The sequence below is a fragment of the Strix aluco genome, chromosome 23 (assembly GCF_031877795.1).
Source record: "Strix aluco isolate bStrAlu1 chromosome 23, bStrAlu1.hap1, whole genome shotgun sequence".
Classification (NCBI taxonomy): domain Eukaryota; kingdom Metazoa; phylum Chordata; class Aves; order Strigiformes; family Strigidae; genus Strix; species Strix aluco.
In genome coordinates, this window is record NC_133953.1 from 3,700,881 (window position 1) to 3,726,333 (window position 25,453).

Genomic DNA, 25,453 nt, shown 5'->3' on the forward strand with positions numbered 1-25,453 from the left:
TGGTTGAGAGCCTCTGGGTGAGGATTAGGGGGATGGAAAGCGAAGGAGATGTTGTAGTGGGCATCTACTACCGATCGTCCAGCTGGGATGTAAGCACTCATGAGTTATTCTATAGAATTAGGCAATTAGAAGTGTCTGGATCAGTAGCCCTTGTCCTTATGGAAGATTTCGACTTCCCAGATATCAGCTGGGAATATCATACTGCCATGATGAGCAGGTCTTGGAAATTCTGTATCCCTGTCCATCTACTGGGCTCCCTCGACAGAGTCGACGCCAACCCCCTGTTCAGGATCCTCAGCTGACTTTACTTACACACTTACTAACTCACTACAGTCAATACAAAAGGAACCTTCAACTCCCCTTCCCAGCTCTCCAGTAAACACCACTGGCCCTACACTGAGCCCCGAGGTGCACCCCTAGCACCCAGACACGGCCCTGCCATTCGGGCAGCCCTCCACCCCAGTCCCACAGTCGGACAACTCATCAGGAATGATACTGCGAGGGCTGGTAATGAAGATTTCCCCCATCCTGGAAGTGCCTTCCGTATGGCCGGGGGTCACCCAGCGCCCTGCTCTGTCACTGGGGATCCCTCCAGATGGCCCGACCGCCTTCCACGGGCTCTGTGGCTCCTCCTGCCACACTGCCACCCCCAGGCTTACTGATTTTCTTTCTGACTGACTTGCTGTCTTCCTTACAGGCTCTGCACTTCCTTACAGACCGACCAAGACGCCCCATGGCTGCCTCGCAGACACGGCCCCACTGCCAGGCCCTGGGAAACGCTGCCGGGGACCGGCTGCTACCCCCGTGGCAGCCTCCTTCACGTCACTCCCAGAGCCTTGGCCTCTGGCCGATGGTGGAAGTGATCTTACCCCTGTGCTCGGCACTGGGGAGGCCACCCCTTGATGACTGGGCTCAGTTTTGGGCCCCTCACTACAAAAAGGCCATTGAATGACTCGAGCGTGTCCAGAGAAGGGCAACGGAGCTGGTGCAGGGTCTGGAGCACAGGTCTGATGGGGAACGGCTGAGGGAACTGGGGGGGTTTAGTCTGGAGAAGAGGAGGCTGAGGGGAGACCTCATGGCCCTCTGCAACTACCTGAAAGGAGGGTGCAGAGAGGGGGGATGAGTCTCTTGAACCAAGGAACAAGCGCCCGGACAAGAGGGAATGGCCTCAAGCTGCGCCAGGGCAGGGTCAGACTGGCTCTTAGGAAGGATTTCTTTCCAGAAGGGGTTGTTGGGCGTTGGAATGGGCTGCCCAGGGAGGTGGTGGAGTCCCCATCCCTGGAGCGGTTAAAGAGTCGGGTCGACATAGCGCTGAGGGACATGGTGTAGTTGGGAACTGTTCATGTTGGGTTGATGGTTGGACTGGATGATCTTCAAGGTCTTTTCCAACCTAGACAATTCTGTGATCCTGTTTGTGTGTCGTACCTACCTCTGTGCACTCTACATTCCACAGCCGCAGGCCCTTGTCCTGCTGCAAGAGGCGCTGACCGCACGTACCCCCCATTCCACCGCCTGCTCGTCCTTCGTCCCAGGGATCGCCCCGATGCCAGCCCTCACAGAGAGACATCCCCCTCGGCACACAGCCCCTCTTCCCGGCCCCGAATATCACGACTGAGAGGAAGGGCCACTACTGGCCCCAAGGCTAATCCAAAGCTCATGTGCCAGGGGCTATTGGGCCGGCGCCATCCCACTACGTAGGGCCAGGTCGAGGGAGGAGGAGGGACAGGGGCTCAGGAACGCTTCGCTGGCCCGGCTGCGGAGAGCTCGACTGCTGACCCCCCCCTCGATCCCACAAGCCTCATTAATTAAGTCACTTGCCCTAATAAGCCGCCGGGCAGCGCTCCCCGCATACCCGCGCTCCATCCTCCGCCCGCCCCACGCTCACGGCATCGCCGCCCTCGCGTCCCACCGCCCGTCTGTCCCGAGGGGGGACACACACACACACATCCCGCCACCGGGGCTGGCCACCCGCGGAGGGGACATCGGCGAAGGGGCCCAAAGCCGCGGCCGCCCCCTCCAGGCCCCGCGCACGCCCCGGTCCCCCGCGACACGCGCGGCGAAGGCGGCACCGCCCCGTCCCCGCCCCCGGTGGCGCGAGACGCTCCGGCGGTGACGTCGCGTGGCGCTACCGGGCGGCGGCCCCGCCCCTCCCCGCCCACCGCCGCGCCGGGACCCGCAGGCAGGTACCGGGGTACGGGGTGCGGGGGGGGTAGCGCAGCGCGGAGCCGTCAGCGGGGCGCGGACACGCGGGACGCCCCGGTTCCGCCGCCAGCCCCTCCGCGGCGGCTCGCGGGGGGGGGGGGAGCTTGGTGGGTCGCCTGCGTCTCCAAAACACGCTGACACCCCCCGCACCCCGCGACTTGCACCGGCGCTGCCCCCCCCACAGCCCCGGCGGGGCCGGGGGGCTTTCCGCGCCGGTACCGGGACCCCCGAGGAGCGCCGCTGGAACCGCCCCACGGCTCCCGAAACCGGGCGGGGGGCCCGAGGGTCATGGACCGCCGAGACGGCCACGGCCGCGGTCCCCGACCCCCCCCCCTGTGCTGCCCGAAAAGGCGACTTTGCTCCCCAAAACCTCCATCCCGCCTGCCCCTGTCATACACCCCCTCTCCCACGGCGAGGGGACCCAGCAGCAGGGCAGCCCCCCGCTTCTGCGCCTTTGTCCGTGCTTCGTACCCCGCAACCAACCGAGGCGACCCCCACAGACGGCCGGCACCCCACCGCCCGCGCCCCGGTGGGTGCCCCACCCGCTGTTCTGCGCCGCTGGCCAGGGGACATCGTCAGCGCCCCTCACATCGACCCTCTCTCTCTGCCCCGCAGGAGCCACCATGGATCTGGTCCTGGACGCCGCCGACCGGCACCTCCTCACGCCCTACGTGTACCCGGCCGGCTGGGGCGAGGCCGAGCCCTGCCGCCAGCTCCTCAGCCTCTTCGTCATCACCAACCTGGGGGCACTCGTCCTCTACCTGCTCTTCGGCACCCTCAGCTACTACTTCATCTTTGACCACGAACTCAAGAAACATCCCCAGTTCCTAGAGGTGGGTGTGCCGCGTCCCCGCTATCTGACTCCCGTCTGCTCTCGCGCCTCCAGGGGTGCTTTTCTCCCACATACCTACCCCCGCCTTTTGCAAATCAACGGCTGCCCAACCACCAGCAGCAACCACCCTGCTCAACCTCCCGGTGCGGGGCCCTGGGTCATCCGTGACCAGAAACGAGTCCCCCTTGCCCAGCGCCCAGCCCTGTCCCGAGCACGCCGCGCCCCACAGCTCCCGGTACTCCCCGTCCCCCCCACCCCTCTCTCCATCCCACAGAACCAGGTGCGTCGGGAGATCGCCTACGCGCTGCGCTCCCTCCCCTGGATCAGCGTGCCCACCGTCGCCCTATTCTTCGCCGAAGTGCGGGGCTACAGCAAGCTCTACGACAACATCGAGGACTCCCCGTATGGTGAGCCGCTCCCCACCACTCGGGTCGGCCCCCCCGGCAGGCAGTGCGCCCCCATTTCTCCCACTGACAAGCCCCAAAAAATCCACCTGGGTACCTCCTGCCTCGAGCTGGTCCCATCTATTAGTCATAACCCCAAGTTCCCTTTAGGCAGACATGAGGTGTCCACCCGCCCCGGCTTGGGGACGGGGTGCAATGGCCCGCTCAACGTACGCCCCCTCCACAAAAGAAGGCCTTCGCCTCCCCGGGCGCGGCTCCTGACAAACTGGTGCCCAACTTGCTTTCCCTGAGTCACAGGAGACCATCCGACCCTCACGGCATGTCTCCTCAATGGGACGGACCCCGACGCAAAGGCCATCGTGCCCCCCTAGCCCCCACGACACCCACGGGTGCTGCCCCTAACACCCCTGTTCCCCTAGGCTGGTCGGGTGTCTTCCTCAGCATGCTGTCCTTCCTCTTCTTCACCGACATGGGTATCTACTGGATACACCGCGCTCTCCACCACAAACTGCTCTATAAGGTACGAGACCGGACGGGGGGCTCGGGGTGAAAGCCCTCACCCCGCGCCGGGGTTGTGGCCAAGCTGTTCCTCCCAAGGAACACGTGTCCGGGAGGAGCAGCGGGCTCAGCCCAGTCGAACGAGGCCTTGCCTCAGTCCACAACATGGTGGGAGCCAAGAGCCCATTAGGGCACGCGTCCCCCTCCTTCCTTTCAGCCTCTGGGTGGCAAGTCAGTCCCTGGCTTGGGAATTGACGGTGCGTCCTCTCCCCGCAGCGCTTCCACAAGCCCCACCACCTCTGGAAGATTGCGACGCCCTTCGCCAGCCATGCCTTCCACCCCGTTGATGGCTTCATGCAGAGCCTGCCCTACCACATCTACCCCTTCCTCTTCCCTCTGCACAAAGTCACCTACTTGGGCCTCTACATCTTCGTCAACGTCTGGACCATCTCCATTCACGACGGCGACTACCGCGTCCCCCGCCTCCTGCGGCACGTCATCAACGGCTCAGCCCACCACACCGACCACCACTTGTACTTTGACTACAACTATGGGCAGTACTTCACCCTCTGGGACAAGATCGGCGGCTCCTACAAGAGCCCCACAGCCTTCGAGGGCCAAGGCCCCCACGACTACTTGCGCAAGCTCCGAGAGAAAGGCCTGGGGGTGCCCAATGGCCCCCCAGCTGCCAAGACTGAGTAGACTTCCCCCAGCCCCTCTCCAGGATGAGATTCCTGGGCCGGATCTCGTCTTGTTCCTCCCTGGCCTTTTGAGACTACTTTCCCACGGACAAAGAGCCCCCGATGCGGGGCAGTTCTCGGCGAGCGCTCCGGCCCACCCCTGCTCCCAAACCAGCATTCTCCAGCCTCGCTCTGCTGCCCCTATCGCTCCCCTTCCCGCCTGCCTTTGGATCTCTGCTGTGGTCCCTACGCTGCTTTCATACCGTGCTGCTGCTTTACAAAATGAACAATAACGTGGCACAAATAGAACAATGATGTGGCTCGCGGCAGGGTCTCCGTCTGTCCGTGCTGCACACCTTTGATTCGCTGCCATGGAGTCCATCCGGACGAGTCGAGTCAAATTGAGTCGAGATGTTGACGACGTTACATTTTTTTTCTGAGCTGTGTTTCGAAAAAAAAAAGCCGCAAACGCCTACCTTTTGGAGACAGTGTGGGTCCGGCAAGGGCTCAGCCTCGAGATGCGGCGGGACTCCTTGGCGCTGGACGCGCTCTCCTCATTCCTCTCACCTGGGGACATCCCGTGGGGTGCTGATGGAACATCTGACAACGGCAGGCCTATAGGACAAAGATGCACTTTGAGACCCGTGGGTCCCTTGAGCTCCCTGAGAATATTGAGGGGGGGAAGAGGAGGAACAGGCGCCCAGAGGTGAGGGGCAGGGGCTTCTCCTCGCTCGAGGGTTCGTGGCCGGCTCTCCCCCTTAACGCCTGGCGTGCTTCCTGCTGAAACCCCGTCGCCCTGCCTTTGGGTCTGACCTGTGTTCAATAAATCTCACTTGCCAACTTGGCTGCCGTTTGGTCCCTTCGCCCTCGCTCCTGATGCTGTGCAAAGCCTGACAGGGTGCCCTCTCTCTCCCCTACAATCCCTACAAGAGGCTTACCCTGCGCTGTTCCAGCAGCAAATATGCGCATTACCCCCTCCTCTCTCACTGAAACAGCAAAGGGGACAGGGGAAATATCACTGACTGCCAGCCCCTGCGACTTCTCCTCCCACGGGTCAGCTGCGAGAACTCAACCCCTTCATGCACAGGGGTATGGATGCCCAGAGCCTCAGAGGCCCCGCCGACACCCCTGTCTCTTCCCGCCCTGCGTGGCTCAGAGGGGAACCATGTGGCACACAGCAGGTAACACGCTCGGTGCCGCTGTTCACGGTCAGAGTAGCTGGAGCTGCCTCCACTCCCCCCAACCTCCTTACGCGTAACCGGTGCCGACGTTGCCCCGGGGACTCACCACGCCATTCCCGTTGGTCTGCGTCAGCAGCCTTGGCCCTCGCCCCCCTCTTCTCTCCTCATCCCCTACAGATATATCCAGACCCACAAAGCTGTGAGGATGGGCTGGAGCTTCACCAGGGGCCGTTCACACGTGGACAGTGTCAGGGTATATAGTGTGTTTCCCAGGTACGGTACAGCCAGGTCCCACGCCTGGTGAGCCCCCTCCGGGTTTATAGTGACACAAAACCCCTTAGACCGCAGGATTTTGCTGCTCAGGACACTGACAGAGTGACCCTCGGGGTACTACATGGCCCATCTGATTCCCATCCTTTTCTCCACTTCCCGGATCGTGCAGGTCAGTACCTTCCCCCAAAGGTCCCCCTGGACAACACTTCCCTTCTCAGGGAAACCGGTGCTTGGGCACGCAGCTGCGTCACCTGTACCAGGGGCAGAGGCCCCTTTTCCGTGGTGATGGACCCTCTGCTCCCTGCCCCATTTGATCCGTGCCCCAGGCAGAGTTTGGCTTGAGGCTGTGCCGTGTGGCACCCGACAAGTGCAAGGGACACTCATCCCACGAGGGGACACCGGCCAACTGGCCCAGGGGTCCCATTCTCCTGCCAGCACAGTGCCCCGCCTGGGCCGTGCTCTGTGTTCTCCTCCCGCAACACCTCTTTCTCCCCCACGCCCGCAGGAACCCTGACCTCTGTTTGCTGATTAACTTGGAGCCTGGAAAACTGCCAAGGGTCAAGGCAAGGCCCAGAACAAACACAGCAACACCATCACTGACCTTTGTGACCCACCGTGCGTACCAGGGACCCTTGGGACGAGCCCTGGGCCGTCTCATCACCCCATCCCTCCGCCTGCACTGACCCTGGTGCGCGGCAATGGCCTCGCCAATGCCTGAACCCTAAAAAACCATTGAGTGTAAAAGCCTGGGTACCCCGAGAGCAGGTTGAGGCGCACGGGTGGCACTAGATGAGACACGCCAAACCACAAAATGCACACAGGACCAGCTCCGCCAGGCTTGGCACCACCCACAGGACAACACCTCGCCAGAGCAGGGCTCCTGCAAGCCCATCGGGGCTGTGTCGTGGCCACCAGCATGGGACACCATACGGGAGAGACACAATTCTGTATTTGGGACCTCGATGCTGCTGTTACCACAAGATGGAGGTGTTGCTCGTGGCACCCGGCGGCAGGAGCGGCGCCTGCGTGGACGGTTTGGGTGCACAAGGCAGCGTGCTACTGCGCGACGTGCTGACGGCCTGCAATGACTTATCCCGGGCGGCTTCTTGAGGCTGCGATTTTATAGCCCCTTAGTGCCAGGCGTGCGGTAACGCCTTTGGAGTTTTGTCAAGAGAGGAAGGCTGGGGAGGGCACTGGGAAATAAATGGCATTCGAGTGAGAGCGCTCTCTGTGTATGTGGCTCCTTGCACAAAGGTTGCCGGGACCGTTAGACCTGTCAGACAGCGGCACTGAAGGGCCCTTATGCTGCAATAATTACCCAGCCCGAGGAGCAAAACCTATCAACGTGATTCATAATAACCGGTCTAGTTGCGGGGCGGATCCACGAACGTCCCGGGGATCCCCGGTGAGTGGCTGCTGTAGCAAACGCCCCTTTTCACGCAGCCTCTTCTATACATAAAGCCACAGGTTGCGAGTTGCTGCAGTTTATGAGGATTAGGATGTACATTTCGAGAAGTCCTTAAACCCAAGAGAAAAGCCCCCAGTGCTTTGCACCAGCCCCTGTTAGTCGCAAACGCACATTGCAAAAAACCAGGGCTCCCTGGGCTCACGTTGGACCGCACAGCTCACCCCGGCGGGGGTCTCCTGGTACGACATACAGTAATTACATACAGTAATTAGCCACACAGTAATTTCTACATATACATGAATGAATATGCTGTGAACCCTCCAGAAGTACCTTCTGCTCCATTTGGCAGGCCTGCTGCCCTTCAGAATCGGATTGACCTTGGGGCTATCCTTCCCACGCGGCGCTACCTTCCTCTGAAGGTACCTGCAGCTGATGTTTTGGGAGACTGCTTTACTTTTGGAACTACAAAGAGGGCGATCTGCCTGGAAAACGGCTCCCTTGGAAGAGACAATGCAATTCCACGCCTCCCTCTCAAGTGTACCACTTTTACCTCGGGCTACGCACAGATTAATTATAAACCCCCACTCTCCCGCTGAGCATCCCCGGGACCTGCGTCAAGGCTTTCTTGCTACACAAGGGGAATTTGGGCCCTGGGTTTTGACTCAAGCCTATTTGCTTGGTATTCGAGCAGATATCAGGGACGTGCTCATGCAGGGAGCCCGGCGGCAACCCACACTGTCACGGTGCCGGGGAGGGAGAGCCACGCACAGGGGCTGAGACCTTCCCCTCCTGCCATCAGAGTGATGCCACTCCAAAATCCCCCCCTCCCAACTCTCGCCCGCTCCTCTTGCCAGGCCGGTGGCAGGCACAGAGCGGGAGGGACGTACTGCGGCTTCTCGAGCGCAACGCCCGGTGCAATGTGACCTTGCCGGGCTCGCGCTGCTGGCCCTGCCGTACTTTGCCCTAGTTTAGATGGGCTTTCTTCCCAGCGTGTCTTTCATTTGCCAGGCTGCGGGCGCCTACAGACAGGATGAAGCGACAAGCGGCTGCGGGTGACGCGATCGCCCTCGCTGCTGAGACCGTGCAGGGGAGCTGAGCCGCAGGGCTGGTACATGCATCCCTGGTTACCCTCTGCCATCCACATTACTCTTTTTCACTAATCTGGTTATTAAACCTGAGACACAGACCTTCCCGGTCACCCCCTCCCAAGTCCAGCCAACAAACCCCATCCCGAAGGCGGGGGTCGTCACCAAAGAATATTTACAGCCGCTGCACGGGGCACAGCTTCCCCCGCCTGCCAAATTGCAGCCCTTCTTAGACACGGATGGGGTGGAACCCAAACCTGAGAGAGCCCAACTAAGCCCAAAGCATCGACAGACATGGGTTTTGTCCCATCCCCTCTGTCATCCCGGTTAGATGGCACCTCTGTCCCTGCCCATGTTCGCTGCCCACTTGGCCTCTCTCCTTTCGCTCCTCGGCTGTCTCGGGGAACTGCTCGCCCTTGCAGAAATAACGAGAGGCTTTGCTGGAGCTCTGCGAGTGGCAAGATCCGAGAGCTGTAGGGAATGATTACTGCTCGGGATTTTGAGCCAGGGATTCCTGGCTTCAGAGTGCAGAGAGGGGAAAGGAAAGGATTAGTGACCTGCAGGGCTCAGCCCCACTGAGAGATTTGGCTCCTCTGGGAAAAAGGCTGCCAATTCTTCATGTCAAAGCTAGAAGACCCACAGATCATTGTCTAAGTGACTGCTCAGAGCGGTGTCTTGCAGAACTTCCCAACGGACGGGCACTGTGGCATGCAGACACCACTCGGCCATGCCAGGCTCCCCAGCCACGCTGGACACTATCGCTCCTTGGGCTTCTGCTCTCGGCAGACGCCGGATCCTGAAAAAACAATACGTGACAGCCCGGATCAGGGCAGGAGGGCTCAGAGGTCCCATCCCCTGAGACCTTTGGTTCGAAGGCAGGTCCTGCGGAGACCAGATGCCTTCCTCTTTGAAAGCTCCCTGCATCCTACGACCTGCTTTCCCAGGAGCGACGTGCTCCGTCGCTTCCCAGATGAGCTGGAACAAAGGCAAATTGCCAGCCCTGCTCAGAGACCTGCGCGTTCGACACACACCTCGATTTGCTCACTCCAGGAGTGAGCTGCACGTGTGGCCCTTCTTCCCACAGCAGCAGCGGGCTCTCGCCCCCAGCACCCCTGCACGCTGAGCTCTCCGCCGTGTTGGGCCTGAGATTGGGCTCCAGCAGCGTGTCGGACTGTTTTACTCCCTGACTCAACTCCAGTGACATGCAATGTCTCCTTTAAACAACTCTATCTGCTCTCTCGCTCTGGGGGGGGATGGCTGTTCCAGCCCTAGGGTATCCAGAGCCCTCCGGGACTTCTAGGGCTGTGCTGGGGAAAGGCAAAGGGGAGAGGGGAAGGAAAACCGAGGGGCTGGGGGCTCCTCTCCTTGCTCTCGGAGTTCATGGCATTTGCTGATGATGAAATCCAGATGGACCTTAAAATAAACTCTGCTCTGTTCCCCCTCCCCTTTACGACAGGAGACGGGTTCTTTTTTCAAGAAACAAAAAGTACCTTGGCAAAGGAAACGTGTGTTTCCCTCCACAAAGAAAGAGCTATTCATCTGTTAGCATTTACCAGCCCTAGGTTCAGCCGAGAGGTCCTTGCTCCCGCGCTCTCCCTTATGCCCACCACACCAACCTGGCAGGAGGGAGGGAGTCCCGCAGGGGGGACGGGGACCCTTCCTGGCTCTGTGCACGAGCGGACGGTCGCGTTGCTCAGAGCACCCTGCGAGAAGCGTGAAACGGAGGCCAGGAGGAGGACAGTGAACCCCCCGCGCCTCGATTTCCTCCATTTAGAAACTGCTACAAAGCTGCTTCCTCATTTCTTACTATTTCTCATTCTGTTCTCCCTCTGTTCCTTATTTTGGGGGGGATTTGGTGGGGCAGAGCGGATCACTTTGCGGTCAGTGGAACGTGACAGTCCTTTCAGAAAATGCCTCTGTGGCCTTTTTGGGTCCCTCTCACCTGCCTGCCACGTCTGTCCCAGAGAGCAATCGGCTAGAGAGATTCCTGCACAATAAAACTCCCTTATTGACTCTGCCCTTACCCACAGTGACCTCCGGGCCTCAGGAGGGACATTACACCAAGTCGAGACTGCTAAAAGCTTTATTAGGAGGGCTTGTAATTGTATTGACTGGATAATTGAAATACACTAACTAGGTTTCTAGGTGAAAGCACCTCGGGGAAAGTTCTGGACAACGTTTGTGCTATTAAAGCAAGTGAAATAAGGGGGAGCGAGACTGCCTTGGGGCTGTCCATGGGATTTATAAACTCCCATTCCTTTGCTGATGGGTCACATCCATTTTCTTTGAAGATTTCCCGACAATGTTAGAAATGGCAGAACAACGTATGGCACACGAGGCGGAAGAGACGCAACCCATTAGTCTGCTCTCAGGGCCTCTGAGACAAAAGAGGCTAGAAAGCAGGTAAGGCCTTTTCTTAGCAGCAAGACTATGCCTGGAAAAACACCTCTGGCTTACAGAGACAAGCCGGGGCCAAGCAACAGGCACAGCTCAACTCTCCCATCATCTCCCACGGTCACCCCTGGCTTCTTAGAGGGAGCTGCGGATGAGCAGGACACAACCCCTGGGACACGGCACTGCCCAGCACCAAAAAAGGCTGCACATGACAAAGATTTCCTTCGGAACGGCCGCACGAGCCCCAGGCAGGGATGGGGCAAGCTGCTTTCTGGAATGGAGGCACGAGATGTTCCTCTCGTGGCTGCAGCAGCACTGGGGAAATCCCTACAACCGGGAGACCAGCACTTTGGCCTGCCCGGATAAAGCGGGGTTGCGGCCACTAGCAGCGGTTCTGCACCCTCCTCGCATAACCACAGCCCATCTCTGCCACGCTGGTGAGTTGTGGGGACCGCACGGTGAGTGTTTTATGGGGGAGCACACAGCTAGAGAACCTGACCCTGGGTGGAAAGAGCCGCTCCACTGGCACAGCTCAAACCCGCCTGCCGGGCACCACGGGAGAGGTGGCAGGAGGGCCTGGAGGGACCTGGGGGTCCTCTGGCTTCCTGCTCCCCCAGGCAGCTTGGGTGAGACAGCGCTGACTTTCGCAGCTCTGCCCAGAAGGAAGATGGTGGAAACTGGGGTGGAGAGCTCTGAGGGCTGCCAGAACTGTACCAGGAGGAAGTTTGTCACTATAATGTATGAAATCATTCGCTCCTTTTCCTCTGTCCTCTTGACATCCATCCACACCTTCATCTTCCCATCCAGGGACAGACGCAGCTCCTCACTGCACCCACCCCACCCTCTCAGCAACAAGGACCCGAGCCCACATTACTGCCCGCCGAGCCGCCCCGCCGGCGGGTCCCTCGCTAGCCTCTCCTCCTCGCAGCCCGGCGGGGAGCCCAACCTCGCAGCACGTATGACCGATCACCGGGAAAACTGCTCACCCAAAACAGCCCCCCGGCACCGTGCTTGATAAAAACTAGATGTGAAACATGACTGTTGACCCACAGGATAATCTCCCCAGTGCATATAGACTGCACAGACCTCATAAATCTTCGCTTACAGGAAACAGCTCTCTACCAGCTGCTGTTTTTTCCCATTAAATATAAGATGTAGCAAGGAGCCTCAAACCGATGCACAGAAAACCATCGCTGCCCCAGTCGTGTGACTGCATGAGGCTGGTAGATGTTTAAAACCAATGAGGGGTTCCTGGGGATGGCTCCGCAGCAGTAACTGCCCGAACTACCAGAGACACTGGTAAAAACTGACTTGGAGAAAGAAGAGGGACCGGGCACATGTGCTGCAAGCGGGACCTCCAGGAACGGACACGAGCAGCAGAGAGCTTCCAGGAGGTTGGAAAGGGTTCAAAATGGCAAGTCAAGCAGATTCCACACTCCTCACGGTCAGTGGTGGGATTAAAGTGGCCAGAAGAGCTACAGTGCCAGGACAACCACCCCTCCTGTCTATCCCTGCTCACCGGGAGCAAGACATTTGATCAACACCTCAGTACACCAGGGAAAGGTGATGGTCATAGGGAGCACGAACCCTTTTTCCCCCAATAGGCCCCTCAGGTCCTGATGCAGAAGGGCCCCGTGCTCCCAGCCCAGGCTCTGCAGGGAGCGGGGACGTGCTCAGTGGCACCGATGTGGGTCCGGGGCATCCCTGTCACAACAGGGTCCCCGTGCATGAGGCCCACAGTTACCCCACGCATGCACAACAGCCTCTGCCTAGGACACGTGGGCATCTGCAGTTTTGGCATCTGTTTTCAAACATCCCCAAAACAGTAGACAAACGGCAAAAGCAGCAGATCACCAGTGCGAGCTGCAGCAATAGAGGCGAGTCGGGCTTTTGTTTGGCAACTGGCAATTTCCAGCGCCGTCCTTCCCGACACCCAGACCATGCTCGGCCTGCCTGATGCTCCAGGGGTCCCCACGGGCCCCCTCACATTAACCACCCCCTACACAGCCACGGGTGACATCAGTGGGGACCAGGCCTGGAGCACTATTAAACCTGTACGCTTGCACGGGCAGTCACAGAATCACAGAGTGGTTTGGGTTGGAAGGGACCTTAAAGATGGTCTGGGTGCACCCCCCTGCCCCGGGCAGGGACACCTTCCAGCAGCACAGGTTGTTCGGGGCCCCGTCCCACGCCGCTACCCACCCATACCGGGGTGCTTTGGGCACACGCTGCCGGGGTGCGCACGGGAGGGGAAGTGCAGCTCGGTTTGTTTTTTTTTTTTTTTTTTTTTTTTTTTGGGGGGGGGGGAGTGGCAGGAAATCCTCACCCATCCCCCACCGCTGCACCGCTTTTATTTGATTTCATTTCATTTAGTTTCATTCCACCGGACTTTATTTCTTGTCGTTTCGTTGCCCTCCATCCTCTTTAACTTCCCTCCCGTTCCATTTCACGGGGATCCCCAGCATCCTCCGGAGGGCTCCGCCGCCCGCCTTCGGGGAGGGGGGCCCCGGGCATCCCCCGAGGGGAGCGGGCGGCGGGGGCGGGATGCGGGCGCGGGGAGGCGCGGAGCGGCGCGGGGAGGCGCGGAGCGGCGCGGCTGCCCATTGCACATTCTCTCCGGGCGGCGGCGCGGCGCTCCGCTCCGCTCCGCTCCCCTCCGCACCCCTCCGCTCCGCTCGGCCCGGCCCGGCCCCGGCGGCACGAACATGGCGCCGCCGAGCAGCGGCGGGACGCGCCGGGCCGCGCCGCTCCCCCGCCGCCTCCTGCGGCCGCTGCTGCTGCTGCTGCTGGCGGCCGGCGGCCATTCCGCGCTGCTGCGCGCCCCGCCGCCCGCCCACCCCCCGCGGAGCCGCCGCGCCGCGCCGGAGCCCATCCAGGTGTACGGACAGGTGAGCCGCGCCGAAATACCGCGTTACATCACCCCGCGGGGCGCTCCCCCCCCCCCCCCCCCTCCCTCCGCGGTGGGGACACACGGGGGGCCGCGGAGGGCGGCAGCCCCACGCTTGTCCCCCGTGTGTGTGTCCCCCCCCGGGGCGGTGTCGCGAGTGGGCTGCGTGGAGCCGGGGGCGCCGCTCGACCTCGGCGCCGCAGCCCCCCACGGGTGTTTCTGGGGGGGGGGGGGGGGCGGCTGGGTGGGTCGCACACTTGCTGCTCGGCAGGTAACTTCCGCGCCTGCGGGGGTCCCGCGGGGGGGGTGGCAGTTGCTGGCGAGGCAGCCCTGGCTACTGCTCATAGCTCGTTTGTTGCCGGCCACTTGCCCCGTGCCACGGCGCAGACATTTAGAGGCGATGTGCTGCCGGTCTCTGCCTGCAGCTATTCCCCCTTCCCTCCCCCTTCCCCCCAGAGCCACCTCAAACTACTGGCACCCTCAGATTTGTATTTTATACTTGGGGGTTCGTTGCCAGCAGGACGAGGAGCGGTGGCTGCCCGGTGGCCAAGGGCACGCGCTAGCCAGAAGGGCTAGCTCATCCCGTCGGCCCGTGTGCGGGATGGGAGCGGTGGGCTCTGCTCCTGGAGATGCTCGTGTGGAACATTTCTGTGCCTAGCAGCTGAGCGGAGGGGGGGGGTGGCTGCTGGTAGAGGCTTTGCTATTTGTGAGGCACCGTGCCCTTCTCCGTACGAAGGGCTCCTCTCCGAATCTCTGATCCATCCTCCACTGCTCCGTGAAAAACATAGAAACTGCTATTTCTGAAAGTGTCCCTGCTCGAGCTCGATTCCCTGGCAAGTTTTGCTGCCAGGACCATAAAGGCTCCCCCTCGCCACCCCCTCTTCCAGACAACCATCACTTTAGGGGTGATGTGGGGTTACACTCAGGCTGCCTGGTGTCTGCCTTGGAAAGCTTCTGCCTTAAAGGGTCAGCTTTATTTTTTAACTATAACGCTACACTGCAGTAAGTTGCCCCACTTGACCCTCCTTGCTTACACTGCCCGCATCCCATCATGTGCCCGAAAGGCTGCTGGGAGGGTGGGGGGACCAGCCCACACAAGGACAAGAAATGCTCCAGGAGCGGCTTTGAGCCTTCAGCAACATGTGTTTGCCTCCTCGGCTAGCGCTTTCCCTTCTGGGTGCCCTATAATTCCCCCTTTTTGGTACTTGTAGGGTGGGAAAGAGCCGGCCGTGAGACAGGCCTGGCTCTGGAGCGGGGCTGATGCTGCTCCTAAAGCCCTGCTCCCCCATTTAGAGGGTGGGAAAAGCTGTTCCTACTCCGCTTGAAAAATCTGCTTCGCCTCCTCTACCTCCTCAACGTTTGGCTGTTTTTAGCATAACACAGCTACCCCATTTTAGAAAAAAAACATGACACTTGTCTCATCTACAGAAAGACATCTGTAGCACTTTCCCTTCCGTCTCCCCGTGGCTTTCATCTGCCGGGGTCAGGCAGAGCTGCTTTGGCAGGAGCAGTCTCCATCGCCTGGACATGTCGCTGCAGATCTAAGAGGGTGCGGTAACCCCGGCGCTATCCAGAACAGGACTAATAGGAAGCAGTGGGAATTCAACAGTTCACCACTGTTTGGTCTTTTCTCATTGCCTTAAGCTTCCAGAGGGGATTTGCCTGGAGAACAGAGTTGCTCTCGCTGGTGGCATGGCTAGCATACAAAACCCCAGCCCTCCCGCCGCTTCGGGGCGGGACGCACAAATTTTGAAGCATGTCACCAGGAAGAGTTTATTGGCACTAAACAACAGTTCTGAGTTCTCCCAAGAGCTACAGTGCTTTAAATCAGGGTCTGCTTTAATAAAAGGGATGAGAGGGAGCCCGTGTGTCCTAGCCTCCGCTACAGATCCGATCGCAAGAATTACTAACGCCTACGAAGCCAGAAAGCTGTGCAACACGGTGCTCGGGGGTCTCTCGCCTTGTCACAAGCACCTAACGATCCCCGTGCCCCCCCTTCCCCAGATCTCTGGTGCTCTAATACCAGCAGGAAATCATGCAGTCAAAAAAGCAGTCCTCTCTCAGGGGCACCATCATAAGGGGCAGTGCTTGGACCGAGCATCCTAGTGCCGTGCCACTGCAGTCCCTTATCTGGGGCGCATCCTGCTCCCGTGCGTTTGGCAGGTCGCTCGGCCATATGTTACGCGCTGGCTCGCACCCCAAAGTTCCCTGCCCTTCCCCAGTTCTCGACACAGCCTCGGTGGGCCGGCTTAGAGCCCAGGCTCAGCTCAGAGGCGAAGGGAAGTGGCTCGGGAGGTCGGTGCTGCCTGTCACTGCTGCGGGTGACATCGCCAGGGGACCAGAGCGAGAGGGAGGGACACATCGCCCCAGCTGGAAGCAAGGAGGGGAAGAAAGTCCAAAGCTGTTATGGCTCCTCAGGAGCCAAACACAGCTTACTCAGCACCGTCAGCAACAGGCGCGGACCCCTCTTGCCATAGACACCAAAGACACAAGCACAAAACATTACTTGGATTCCTCATCCGGATCCTCTCCGCTCAGACCTGGATACAGGTACTCGGCTCCATGGTTTTGCATTTCCAGGGCACGTCCCCACCATCCCACATAAATCCCATCCTCTCCTGGGGGAAAGCCAGACACGAACCACATCACCTGCAAGGACTTCGCTTTGTGTAACAAACAAGGAAAAGAGAAGTAGCCGCTTTGGCTGCCTACCTGGTGCTGGGTCGAAGCGTCCTCCGTGGCGGTGAGGTTGTGTGTCTCACGAGTGTCATGGTGTAGCCACAGCAGACAGCGAGGAGAAGCGCCGAGGCTGGGGGCCAGCATTTGTCTGCTGGTCCTGAGGGGCGAGAGAGGATCGGGGTTATGGAGAGCATTTGCATTGCTGGGCTGCTGATACAGACACACAGGTCTAACCTTTATCTGCAGACACCCCTTTTCCTTCTTTGGAAAGGGCTTATCCTAAACCTCCCCCAAAAACACAGAACTCACAAGAAACCTTTGCCTTAAACCATGCTGGGACAAAGGACATCTTGTCTAACTGCTGGCGGCTCCAGGCTCCAGCCAGCTCACCTTCCATGCTGCTGCAAGGCCGTGAGTCTCTCCCCGTGCTCCGAACCAGCTCATGGCCATTGCCTCTGTGCCCCCCCGTCCCCTGAGCTGATGTCATTGCCTGCCCTTAACATCAGCTCATCTCTTTCCCTTCTGGGGTGAACCTACTTCATTGCTCTCAAGCTTCCTAGTGATAACCAATCCTGCCCTTGAGGAAAAGGACCAGGTTTTCATCATTTACAGGCCATTTACTACAAAATTACCTTTTATCAGCCCACCTGCTTGACCTTGACACCACCCGCCCCGCACTGATGAAGACCTCAGGTGACCCCCTCAGCTGCTCGCACTCGGAGTGCCACATACAGCCTGCGTTAGATTAAAACCAACTGAGTGATGCCACTCAGTGATCTCTAAGACAGAAGTTTTTCAAGACAACAGAGAATAACGTCACCCATGCACATAACAGCGCGGCGATGACTCTGTGCAGATGTTATCACCTCTGGGTCCGTGGCACAGCGCACTTACAGACTACCAAGAAAGCGGGTGCTCGGCCGGCAGCCACGCTGCGGCTCATGGGCAGAGCTGTGCTTAGGCCTCGGGATCCCTTCCCTGCACCGTGAGCTGCCCTAAAATACTGTTAGTACATGGCCAAAATAGTGCCTGAGCAGGGAGAGCTGAAGCTTCTCTTCTTTTGAGGCCACTAGCACGTCCCGGGTAGAGAGCCCCTCTCTACCTTCCCTCACAACCTGCAAACTGGCAAAGAGCCTTTCTTCTTTCAGAGAAGACACAAAGTGCTTTGCAGGGTAAATGCCATCCAGCTATGTGAACAGAGACATCAATCACGCTGCATTGGAATTGAACCGTACTTAATTTTGACCTAGTTTGCCAGCCCGGCAGAGACTTCCCAGATTAGACTTTAACCTTCTGGAGGTGCCCTGGGTGGTGACGGCACATCCTGGCAGAGGGCTGGTCACGAGCTCCTGGACCCACCGTCTTTTTCTTCCTTCCTCCCGTTGGCAGATACCCCTCCCCATCGCTGCGTCTCCCCAGGCCACGGGCACCCCTGCCCCTTTCCCAGCTGTCCTGGGAAGCGTCCCCGCTCCCAGCACTTGCTTTTTGCACCTGAGCTTGCCAGGAGAGACGGATCTCCGGGAGCCACACAGTTTCTGCTCCCGGCACCGTGGCAGCCAGGAGAGGTGTTTGTGTTTTTATTCATTGTTTCTCCTTCAGCAGGTTCTACTGTTGGACTAAGCAAGCGTTGCGGTGTCCCAGGGGCATCGCTTATGCTTTCTCTAGCTGTAATGACTCGCTCGTGGCGCACTTCGCCAGCAGCGCTTTAGACCTTTTCTGCTGCCTTCCTCCGTGCCTTGGTTATGGGAGAGTGACTTTCATCAGCGCTTATCCAAATTTGCCAGGGCAGCCTCGATTCCTCGTCACACCACCCCTCCATCAATTTAGAAAGAGACCGGGACCTTCTTGCCTAGGGACCCACTCATTTCTGGGTAAACGAGGCTCCCACCTCGACCCCGATCTTCCCCCTCCCTTACCCTTTTCCTTTCTCCTAGAAACAACAGCTAACAGAGAGCTCTGTTGGTGGTAGCAGAGAGAAAACAGCCCTGCAAGCAGATGATTTCAGTATTAACAAAATTAACATGGGCCTGGCACTCTCTGAAATGAGTCACCCGTGTTTCATATCAATGATTTCAGACCCTGGCATTTTCAGTCCAAGCCACAAGCAGCGCTACAGCAGGCACAGCCTGTATTTTAAAATATCATGGCAAGGCTAGAAACAGATGCTCGGGAGCAGAGCAGAAGGTACAGTAATGAGGCTTTAGTGGGAGCGCACGGGGAACGCGGCGTGCTGGGAATGCAGTAGCCACCCATGACACTCGACTCATCCGTGATGCCGGGCTATTGCATAAGCCTTGCCGGGGGGAGGCAGGGGAAGGGGATGAAGAGGCCCAGCACTTGTCCACTGCGGCTTCCAGCGAGCTGGAATGATGAGGAGCCTGGTGAGAGCACCTTTCTTTTAAAAGCCTTGTGCTAACCGAGCCACAGCTTCCCTTCTGGGCCCTTTCAGCAATAGCTTTCTTTAGCCTCATCCTCATTCCACCAGCTACTGGGTACCAAATGTTTAGCCGATTCTTCTTCTGCAAGCAACTCCTGACAGCCTTCAAGCCAAGATCTGAGCTGCTGGTGAAACTTTGATGGTTGCTCTCCAATACCTTCACTCATCAAGCCGTAGTAATAACTGTTAACTATTCAGAAATTGCCTAGGAACTGCATTTGTTTGTAGGCATCCCATTTGCAGTTACATAACCAGGACGGGAGAACACATCAATGATCCCTAGCAGTCTTTTTTTTTCTGCACACCCCCAATTTTACAGCACTGAGCCTCAGCCCCCGAGTAGTCGCGCTGCGTCGCCTCCTGATTAATAGCGAGCGCCTGGGTCGAGCTGCGGTCCGAGTCCTGCAGCTAGAGTGTTAATCCTCGACAGAGCAAACCCATCGACGCACACGGTTAGCTCCCGAGCCCACTCGGCACCAAGAATAGCCCCGGCTGCTGTCCTGACACTTGTCGCTGCGCGCGGGTGCTAGGCGCTATTATAAGTCAGCGAGCGCGCAGGATTTCTGCTTGTGGTTCATCGGTGTGATTTCTGCAGGGGGAAGTTACGCTTCCTACGCAGAGCAGCTCTGCCTCGCTGGTGGCTCAAAGGCTGGGATTCAGAGTCCTCCCGGGATGGAAAGGCCTGAGATACTGCCGTCTAGCCTGCCAGCAGCCCTAGGAGTAGCTACAGCAAGGTGCCCACGCCAGAGTCGCTCATCTCCTGGCCAGCCTGCACCATTTTGGAGCCCAGGGCTTTTGCTAACGCTGCAGTTTGTCATGTGGGAGGGGTGAGACACCTCCTCCGAGCTTGGCAACCAAAATCCTGCCCCGACCTCTCCATTCTGGGCACGTGATGGGAAGGGGAGCTGACGCTCAGGCGTTGCAGGTGCCAAGGAAGGCAGGATCGGGGCGCTGCCCCTGGCCCCGGGCACTCAAGGAGCCTGGCAGCGCACGCTACGCACCCGGGTCCAGCTCACCTACCGACAGTCATCGCCTCGGTAGGCTCGGCAAGGCAGTGCTGCTGTCTCGGTTCCCCCTCCCAGCCCAAACTGGGAGCACTGGAGCTCCAGCTGAGCCCCTTGAGAGCTCGTACCTCCTCTGGGGTGTGATCCCATGGCACAGCAGCTCCAGGGGCTGTCCTCTTGGCCTGTTTCTGCAGGGGATTCATTTATTGGAAGATACTGTTAATGAAAAATAAATATATAGCGTGAGCAAAGCGAGCAGCATTAACTACGTTAACTAGAACTACAAGCAGCCTCTGCTATGTCTTGGCTCCTGTTCTCCCCTCCTGGACTTCATTTGGCACCTTACATATTAGGAGGACAAATTAGAATTTCATGCATATTTCATATACACTTAATCACTTGGCAAAGACCAACACACTACCCCATTAAGTGGAATTTATGCTAAATGCTGTTTCCATTAGGCACCAGCCATTGCCTGTTCATAGGTAAGTCAGTTCCCGAGGGAGGTTTGCCCCCTTCGGGGAGGCTGTGACAGTGGGCTCCTGCAAAATGAGCCTCATCCCCGCAAGCAGGGCAGGGTCACTCGTGTCAGGGGTAACAACAGCCTTTTGTGAAGCTACTTCACAAAAAACATCCTGGTCAACGGGACATTGGGTGCTTTTTACCAGGGGGCACAATGCAGTGCTGCTGCCTGGACGGCAAAGACTTGGGGTCCCGTTTGTGGCTCCCCTGAGCCCGTTGGGTGGTCTCCCACACCAGGAACCGGCCGAGACAAATGTGTGAGGCTCCTAAACCTGAGCCACCCCTGCACGAGCCATTCCTGGAGGACTTACAGCCTAAGGCATCCTTCTGGGGGCTTCTCTTTCCTTACACCCCTTAGTAAGACATGCTCTAGCAGTCTTTAGCTACTCCCAAACTTTCTGCTGAGCACAGCCCCTAGGCACTCAGTGCTGATCTTCCTCTCTCCTACCAGGGAACCAAACCCATTATTCAGGCCCTGCTTGGCCCTTATGCAGGGGCTCTGCCCTAATTAGTCTGGTTAAGGTCGCACAGCTCCCAAAGAGTAACGAGGCTCAGCTGCCTCTTCTGAGCCCAAACACGGTGCCCCTGGTCTGAGGAGGGGGGTCTCTGGGGCTCGTTGTTTCTTTCAGCTCACAAGGGGAAAAAAGCTGTAGAGGTTTACTGCTGAGGTTGGAGCAAGGCACAGGTAGGAGTCTCTTGTGGTTTTTCTGGTTTTGAAACTGTCCTAGTGTCAGATTTCTTGCAGAAAAAAACCACGAAGTGCTACTGAAATTGCCACAGAGGTGGTAACAAGCCCCTCTTGGCTGAGGGGAGCTGGGGAGGGTGTGTGCAGGGCAGGGCTAGCACATCTAGACTTTGGCTTTCTTGGGGGGAGCAGACAAATCTCCCTCCTGAGGGGCTTCCCCGGGGCAGGGAGGCTGGGCAGGCGTTGCTCACTTCTGTCTCTGGATGGGCAGCGATGGGCTCCCCCTCGCTATCCCCCTCCCCTCCAAATAACTGCAAAACTCTACCCGGGCTGATAAACCTGAGCAACCTCAGCCCGGGCACAGCTGGGAACCCAGAAAAGCTGCACCCAAAATCACTAATATAGATGTAGGAGATTTAGATGGGGTTATTCTGCTTTTAAAGGAAGGGAGGGGGATTGGGGCTGGGAGCACAGAGCTGCTCTGGATTTCAGACCCGAGGCTGTATGTTGTCTGTCTCAGTGGGCATCAGCAATTCCTTCTTCTTCTCTGCCCTGTTTCCCTGCATCCTCAAACAGCATCGCTTCTTTTTTTTTCAGCGGGTACGCAGGGCTACCGCTGCCTTGCTTTGTAGCTGATGCTGCTGCCTGACCTAAATCCCTGCCGTGTTTTCTATCCGGGTGCCGTGGCGCGGTGTGCCCGGTGTGGGGGTCTCCGGCTGGGCAGATTGGGAGTGCAGCTGGGGGCACTGGCCCTGGGGGCTCCCCCCTGCCTCTCTGCCAGGTTTTGATTTATTTTTTTTTCTCCCTCGTGTGAGCCTGTTGCATAAGAGGGATTTGAGGGCTTCTGCTTCACTCGCCCCCACCCCCCCCACCTCTTCCAGAATAAAGACCTTGTTTTTCCAAGCATTTTACTCGCCAGTCACTGGTGGAGGTTAAACCGGCCCCGTACCCCTGCCAGCGCTCCTCACTGATCCCGGGGTCAGCAGGAGCCGCAGGGTATCAGGCCTAAGAAGGGCTTAGCCCTGTATTTTTACAGCTTCCCAAGGCCATGAGCTTAGGGGTTACCAGCCCTCGGCTGAGCTGCGGTGGCACGCGGGGGCTCAGGCACGCACGTCCGTGGCCGAGCTCTGGCCGCTGTGGAGCTGCTTCACCCGGCTTCCCCGGCGAGGCTGGCCGTCCCCGCTCGCTACAGGCACCAGGTTTGCCCAGCAGCTCCTGCACCTTCAGCTCCTGCCACAGCGATGCTGCGATAGCTTCCCCCTAGAAACCAGCCCCTCGCAGCCGGCGCTGTTTCAGCACGCCCAGGGAATCGCGGGATCGCCTGTGGCTGCGTGGTTTGTGTTGGAAACCAGCACGTCCTTTCGGGTACGGAAGAAGTCGCTGTAGGAAGGTGACTCTGTTTCCCTTCGCCTAGTCAGCCTGGATTTGAATTCATTTCTCAGTCCTTGGCTTTAGTTTTCATTCTCATCGTCCCCCAAATCCTATTTCTCTGAGGAAGAATAAAGGGAAGACTAACTCCTTTGGGCACCTGGATTTTGCCAACATGTTCATGAGAGATGCTGCTTTACATGGGGCCATGCTCGGACACCACCATGCCAAGGAAACCTTCTCTTTAACTGTTTGGTGGCTCGCAGTGAGTGCTGGAATACCTCGCTGTGGTGGCCTCGTTGCTCGGTGGCGCTGTGTAATCCCCGTCCCCTTGGCAGAGGTTTCCAACCTCTCTCCTGCTGAGCCTGTTTGCTTGGCTGTGCTTTAAATGGGGGGGCTTTAAATGAGAATGCAGGGGGAGGTGGGAGTGCGACGAAGGCACAGCAACCTGGAAAAGTGGTGGTGGAAAGATAAAGCCCTCAGCATGCACCTGACAGTTATTGGCCATCCCGTTGCATTTTAGCCCTCCAGGCTGCAGCTGAGCTCACCAAGCGTGCCTGCGAGCACACCCCCGGCCCCTCTGCGGTCTGAAGAGCCAGACACACAGTTCCCCTCTGCTCTTTACCTTCTGGGCTGTTTAACTTCTGCCCCTGGTTTGAATGAGTTTCCCCAAAGTCTGTGTTTTTCAAGGAGGGGTGGTACAAGCGGGCGTTTGCTCTCCAACTGTCGCTGCGGGCGAGGTTGTGGCTCAGGGTGCCCTTGTCTTTGGCATTGCAGGTCAGCCTCAACGATTCCCACAATCAGATGGTCGTTCACTGGGCAGGAGAGAAGAGCAACGTGATCGTGGCCTTGGCCAGAGACAGCCTGTCTTTGCTGGGTCCCAAAAACAGCGATGTAAGTAATGCAACCTGGGGCTGCCTCGGGGCACCCTCTTCGCTTCTGTGCCAGGTGAGGTGGCGGCGGCTGCTGAGCCACGGCCCGCTTGTCTCTCGTGCTCTGGGAAGATGAAAGAAAGGCTTCCCCCCTTGTAGTTTTCTGAGTTTTTACCAAATCTGTCAGAAGGGAAGCCAGAGCTTTGCATTCCTCATGCTGGGGCTTCTCCTTTGCAGGTTTACGTGTCTTACGACTACGGGAAGAGTTTTAAGAAGATTTCGGAGAGGTTCAGCTTTGGCGGGGGGAACAGCAGCGAGGTGGCCATCGCCCAGTTCTACCACAGCCCGGCCGACAACAAGAGGGTGAGGAGATGGGGCAGCTGGCCCCAGCGGGTTCCTCCACGGGGCACAGCCGCTTTATCACTGCCGACAGCACGAACACGCACAGCCCTCGGTGCCGGGGCAGTTACACCACGGTGGCAGTGCCTGTAGTGATAGAGCTGCTCCTTGGGGTGGGAGCAGTAACTGTTAAGGTATTCCAGTGTCAGAGTGACTGCATCCGTGGCAGCTCGTCTAACAGAGCTGCGTGCCCATCACTAGCATTGTTACAGAGCTGCAGACACAAATATTTACTTAGTGCTTTATCAGCAGCAAGGCCACCTTTGTCCTGGCTGAAGCCCTTCTAGGGTGAGGTGAGATGTCCTTGCCCTGCAGCAGGTGAAGCTGCCACTTGCCATCCCTGTGGGTATTCTCCTCTCCAACGCCAGGATGAGGGAACTGGGTGTGCAGTCACCCTGACCCATATCTGTGGGTCACGCTGAAAACTGGCATCAGGAGCATCGGAGCGTGGTGGAAGAGGGGGCGGCTGGGGCAGGGAAATTCCTCTCCTCCAGAGTTTGCCTTCCCAAAGGCTCCTCCAGGACATGTGCCTTTGTTACTGCCAGCCTGAGCTCTGCTCCGACCTCCCGGAGGCTGACCACCTGCTTTCTTGTCACGCCCTCTCTTCTCAGTACATCTTCGTGGACGCCTTCGTCCCGTACCTCTGGATCACCACCGACTTCTGCAACAATATTCAGGGCTTCTCGATTCCCTTCAGAGCAGCAGACCTCCTCTTGCACAGCAGGAACCCCAACCTCCTCTTGGGCTTCGACAGGTCTCACCCTAAAAAACAGGTGAGCGCATCTGCTTAGATGGGAGGGCCAGCATCCTGCTGTGGCATTTGCCCTGGCCCCTTTACGTGCCCCACAGCCCTTACGGTGTGCCAAGAGCCACCCTGCCTCATGCTTTGACTGTCCAGGGTGTCTGATCTCAAGTTGCTGCATGCAGAGCTGTCCCAAATTGGCCAGGACACCCCCTTCCCTTCAGGTCAGTCTGGTTTCTGACCTCCGGAGCGGTGAGGATGTAGTACCTGCAGGATGGCTACCTTAAACGTTTCCTCTCCCTTCATTTATGCTGCTCCTTCATCCATGCCGCTCCTGACCGTATCGATCTCCCCGACTATTGCGGTTGTAACTCGCTGCGGAGCGCTGGCAGCCGAGGCAGGACTGACCTCTGCAGTATTTCATGCGGGCATGTGGTTTGGCTTTGGGTCTTGCATAACAAATTGCTTCTTGAAAACAAACACTTTTTTTTTTTTTTCCCCCTGGAGCTGTCGGGTAAAGATTGTAAATAATTACAGCACCTTCCTATAGACACGGGCAGTGTAAGCAAAACCTGGAGATAAACCAGCCATCCCCCAACGCGTGAATGGGGACAGTCGAGCAAGGTACAGGCACAGTCCGTGCTGTTTTCAGGGTGTTGCTGATGCCTTCCCGGGGGCACAGAGCTGGCTGGGAGCGGTACCTTCCCTGGGCAGGCTGCCAGACTGACTGTCGAGGCTGGAGCCTGGCTGGCTGTATCCACATACCCGCAAAAAAAGAGGCAAAAATTGCAGCTACAGGTCCACCATAGTGCTTGGAAAAAAAACCAGGCCGGTTTCAGAGACACGGGCCCTTCAGGGACGGGATCTGCAGAGGGGCTGATATGCTGTGGGCTGGCGTGTT

General features: G+C 58.3%; 2 protein-coding genes across 5 annotated transcripts in view; both read left to right on the forward strand.

Moving 5' to 3' along the window:
• Positions 1–2,069: 2,069 nt before the first annotated feature.
• Positions 2,070–5,460, forward strand: SC5D (sterol-C5-desaturase). 4 transcript variants are annotated; one of them, XM_074848931.1, is made up of 5 exons: positions 2,070–2,179; positions 2,818–3,035; positions 3,309–3,441; positions 3,858–3,958; positions 4,213–5,460. In XM_074848931.1, exons 2-5 carry the CDS (start codon positions 2,826–2,828, stop codon positions 4,636–4,638), a joined length of 870 nt encoding a protein of 289 aa, XP_074705032.1. In that variant the 5' UTR covers positions 2,070–2,179; positions 2,818–2,825; the 3' UTR covers positions 4,639–5,460. The 4 variants fall into 4 exon arrangements, with proteins under 4 accessions (XP_074705032.1, XP_074705034.1, XP_074705035.1 ...); XM_074848933.1 differs by having other exon boundaries at positions 2,163–2,183; XM_074848934.1 differs by having other exon boundaries at positions 2,175–2,191.
• An 8,202-nt stretch (positions 5,461–13,662) lies between these two features.
• The window catches only part of SORL1 (sortilin related receptor 1), a 52,571-nt gene continuing 40,780 nt past the window's right edge, over positions 13,663–25,453 (forward strand). Inside the window, exons 1-4 of the mRNA XM_074849080.1 lie at positions 13,663–13,845; positions 23,317–23,433; positions 23,649–23,774; positions 24,422–24,583. Coding sequence (XP_074705181.1) covers positions 13,663–13,845; positions 23,317–23,433; positions 23,649–23,774; positions 24,422–24,583 — 588 coding nt within the window. The remainder of the gene's footprint in view (positions 13,846–23,316; positions 23,434–23,648; positions 23,775–24,421; positions 24,584–25,453) is intronic.

Excerpts from the sequence above, each read along its gene's own strand:
- SC5D (XM_074848931.1), top strand. The coding sequence starts at position 2,826 with ATGGATCTGGTCCTGGACGCCGCCGACCGGCACCTCCTCACGCCCTAC. Across the intron at positions 3,036-3,308 it reads AACATCCCCAGTTCCTAGAG|AACCAGGTGCGTCGGGAGAT; the intron begins GTGGGTGTGCCG and ends TCCATCCCACAG. Across the intron at positions 3,959-4,212 it reads ACCACAAACTGCTCTATAAG|CGCTTCCACAAGCCCCACCA; the intron begins GTACGAGACCGG and ends CTCTCCCCGCAG.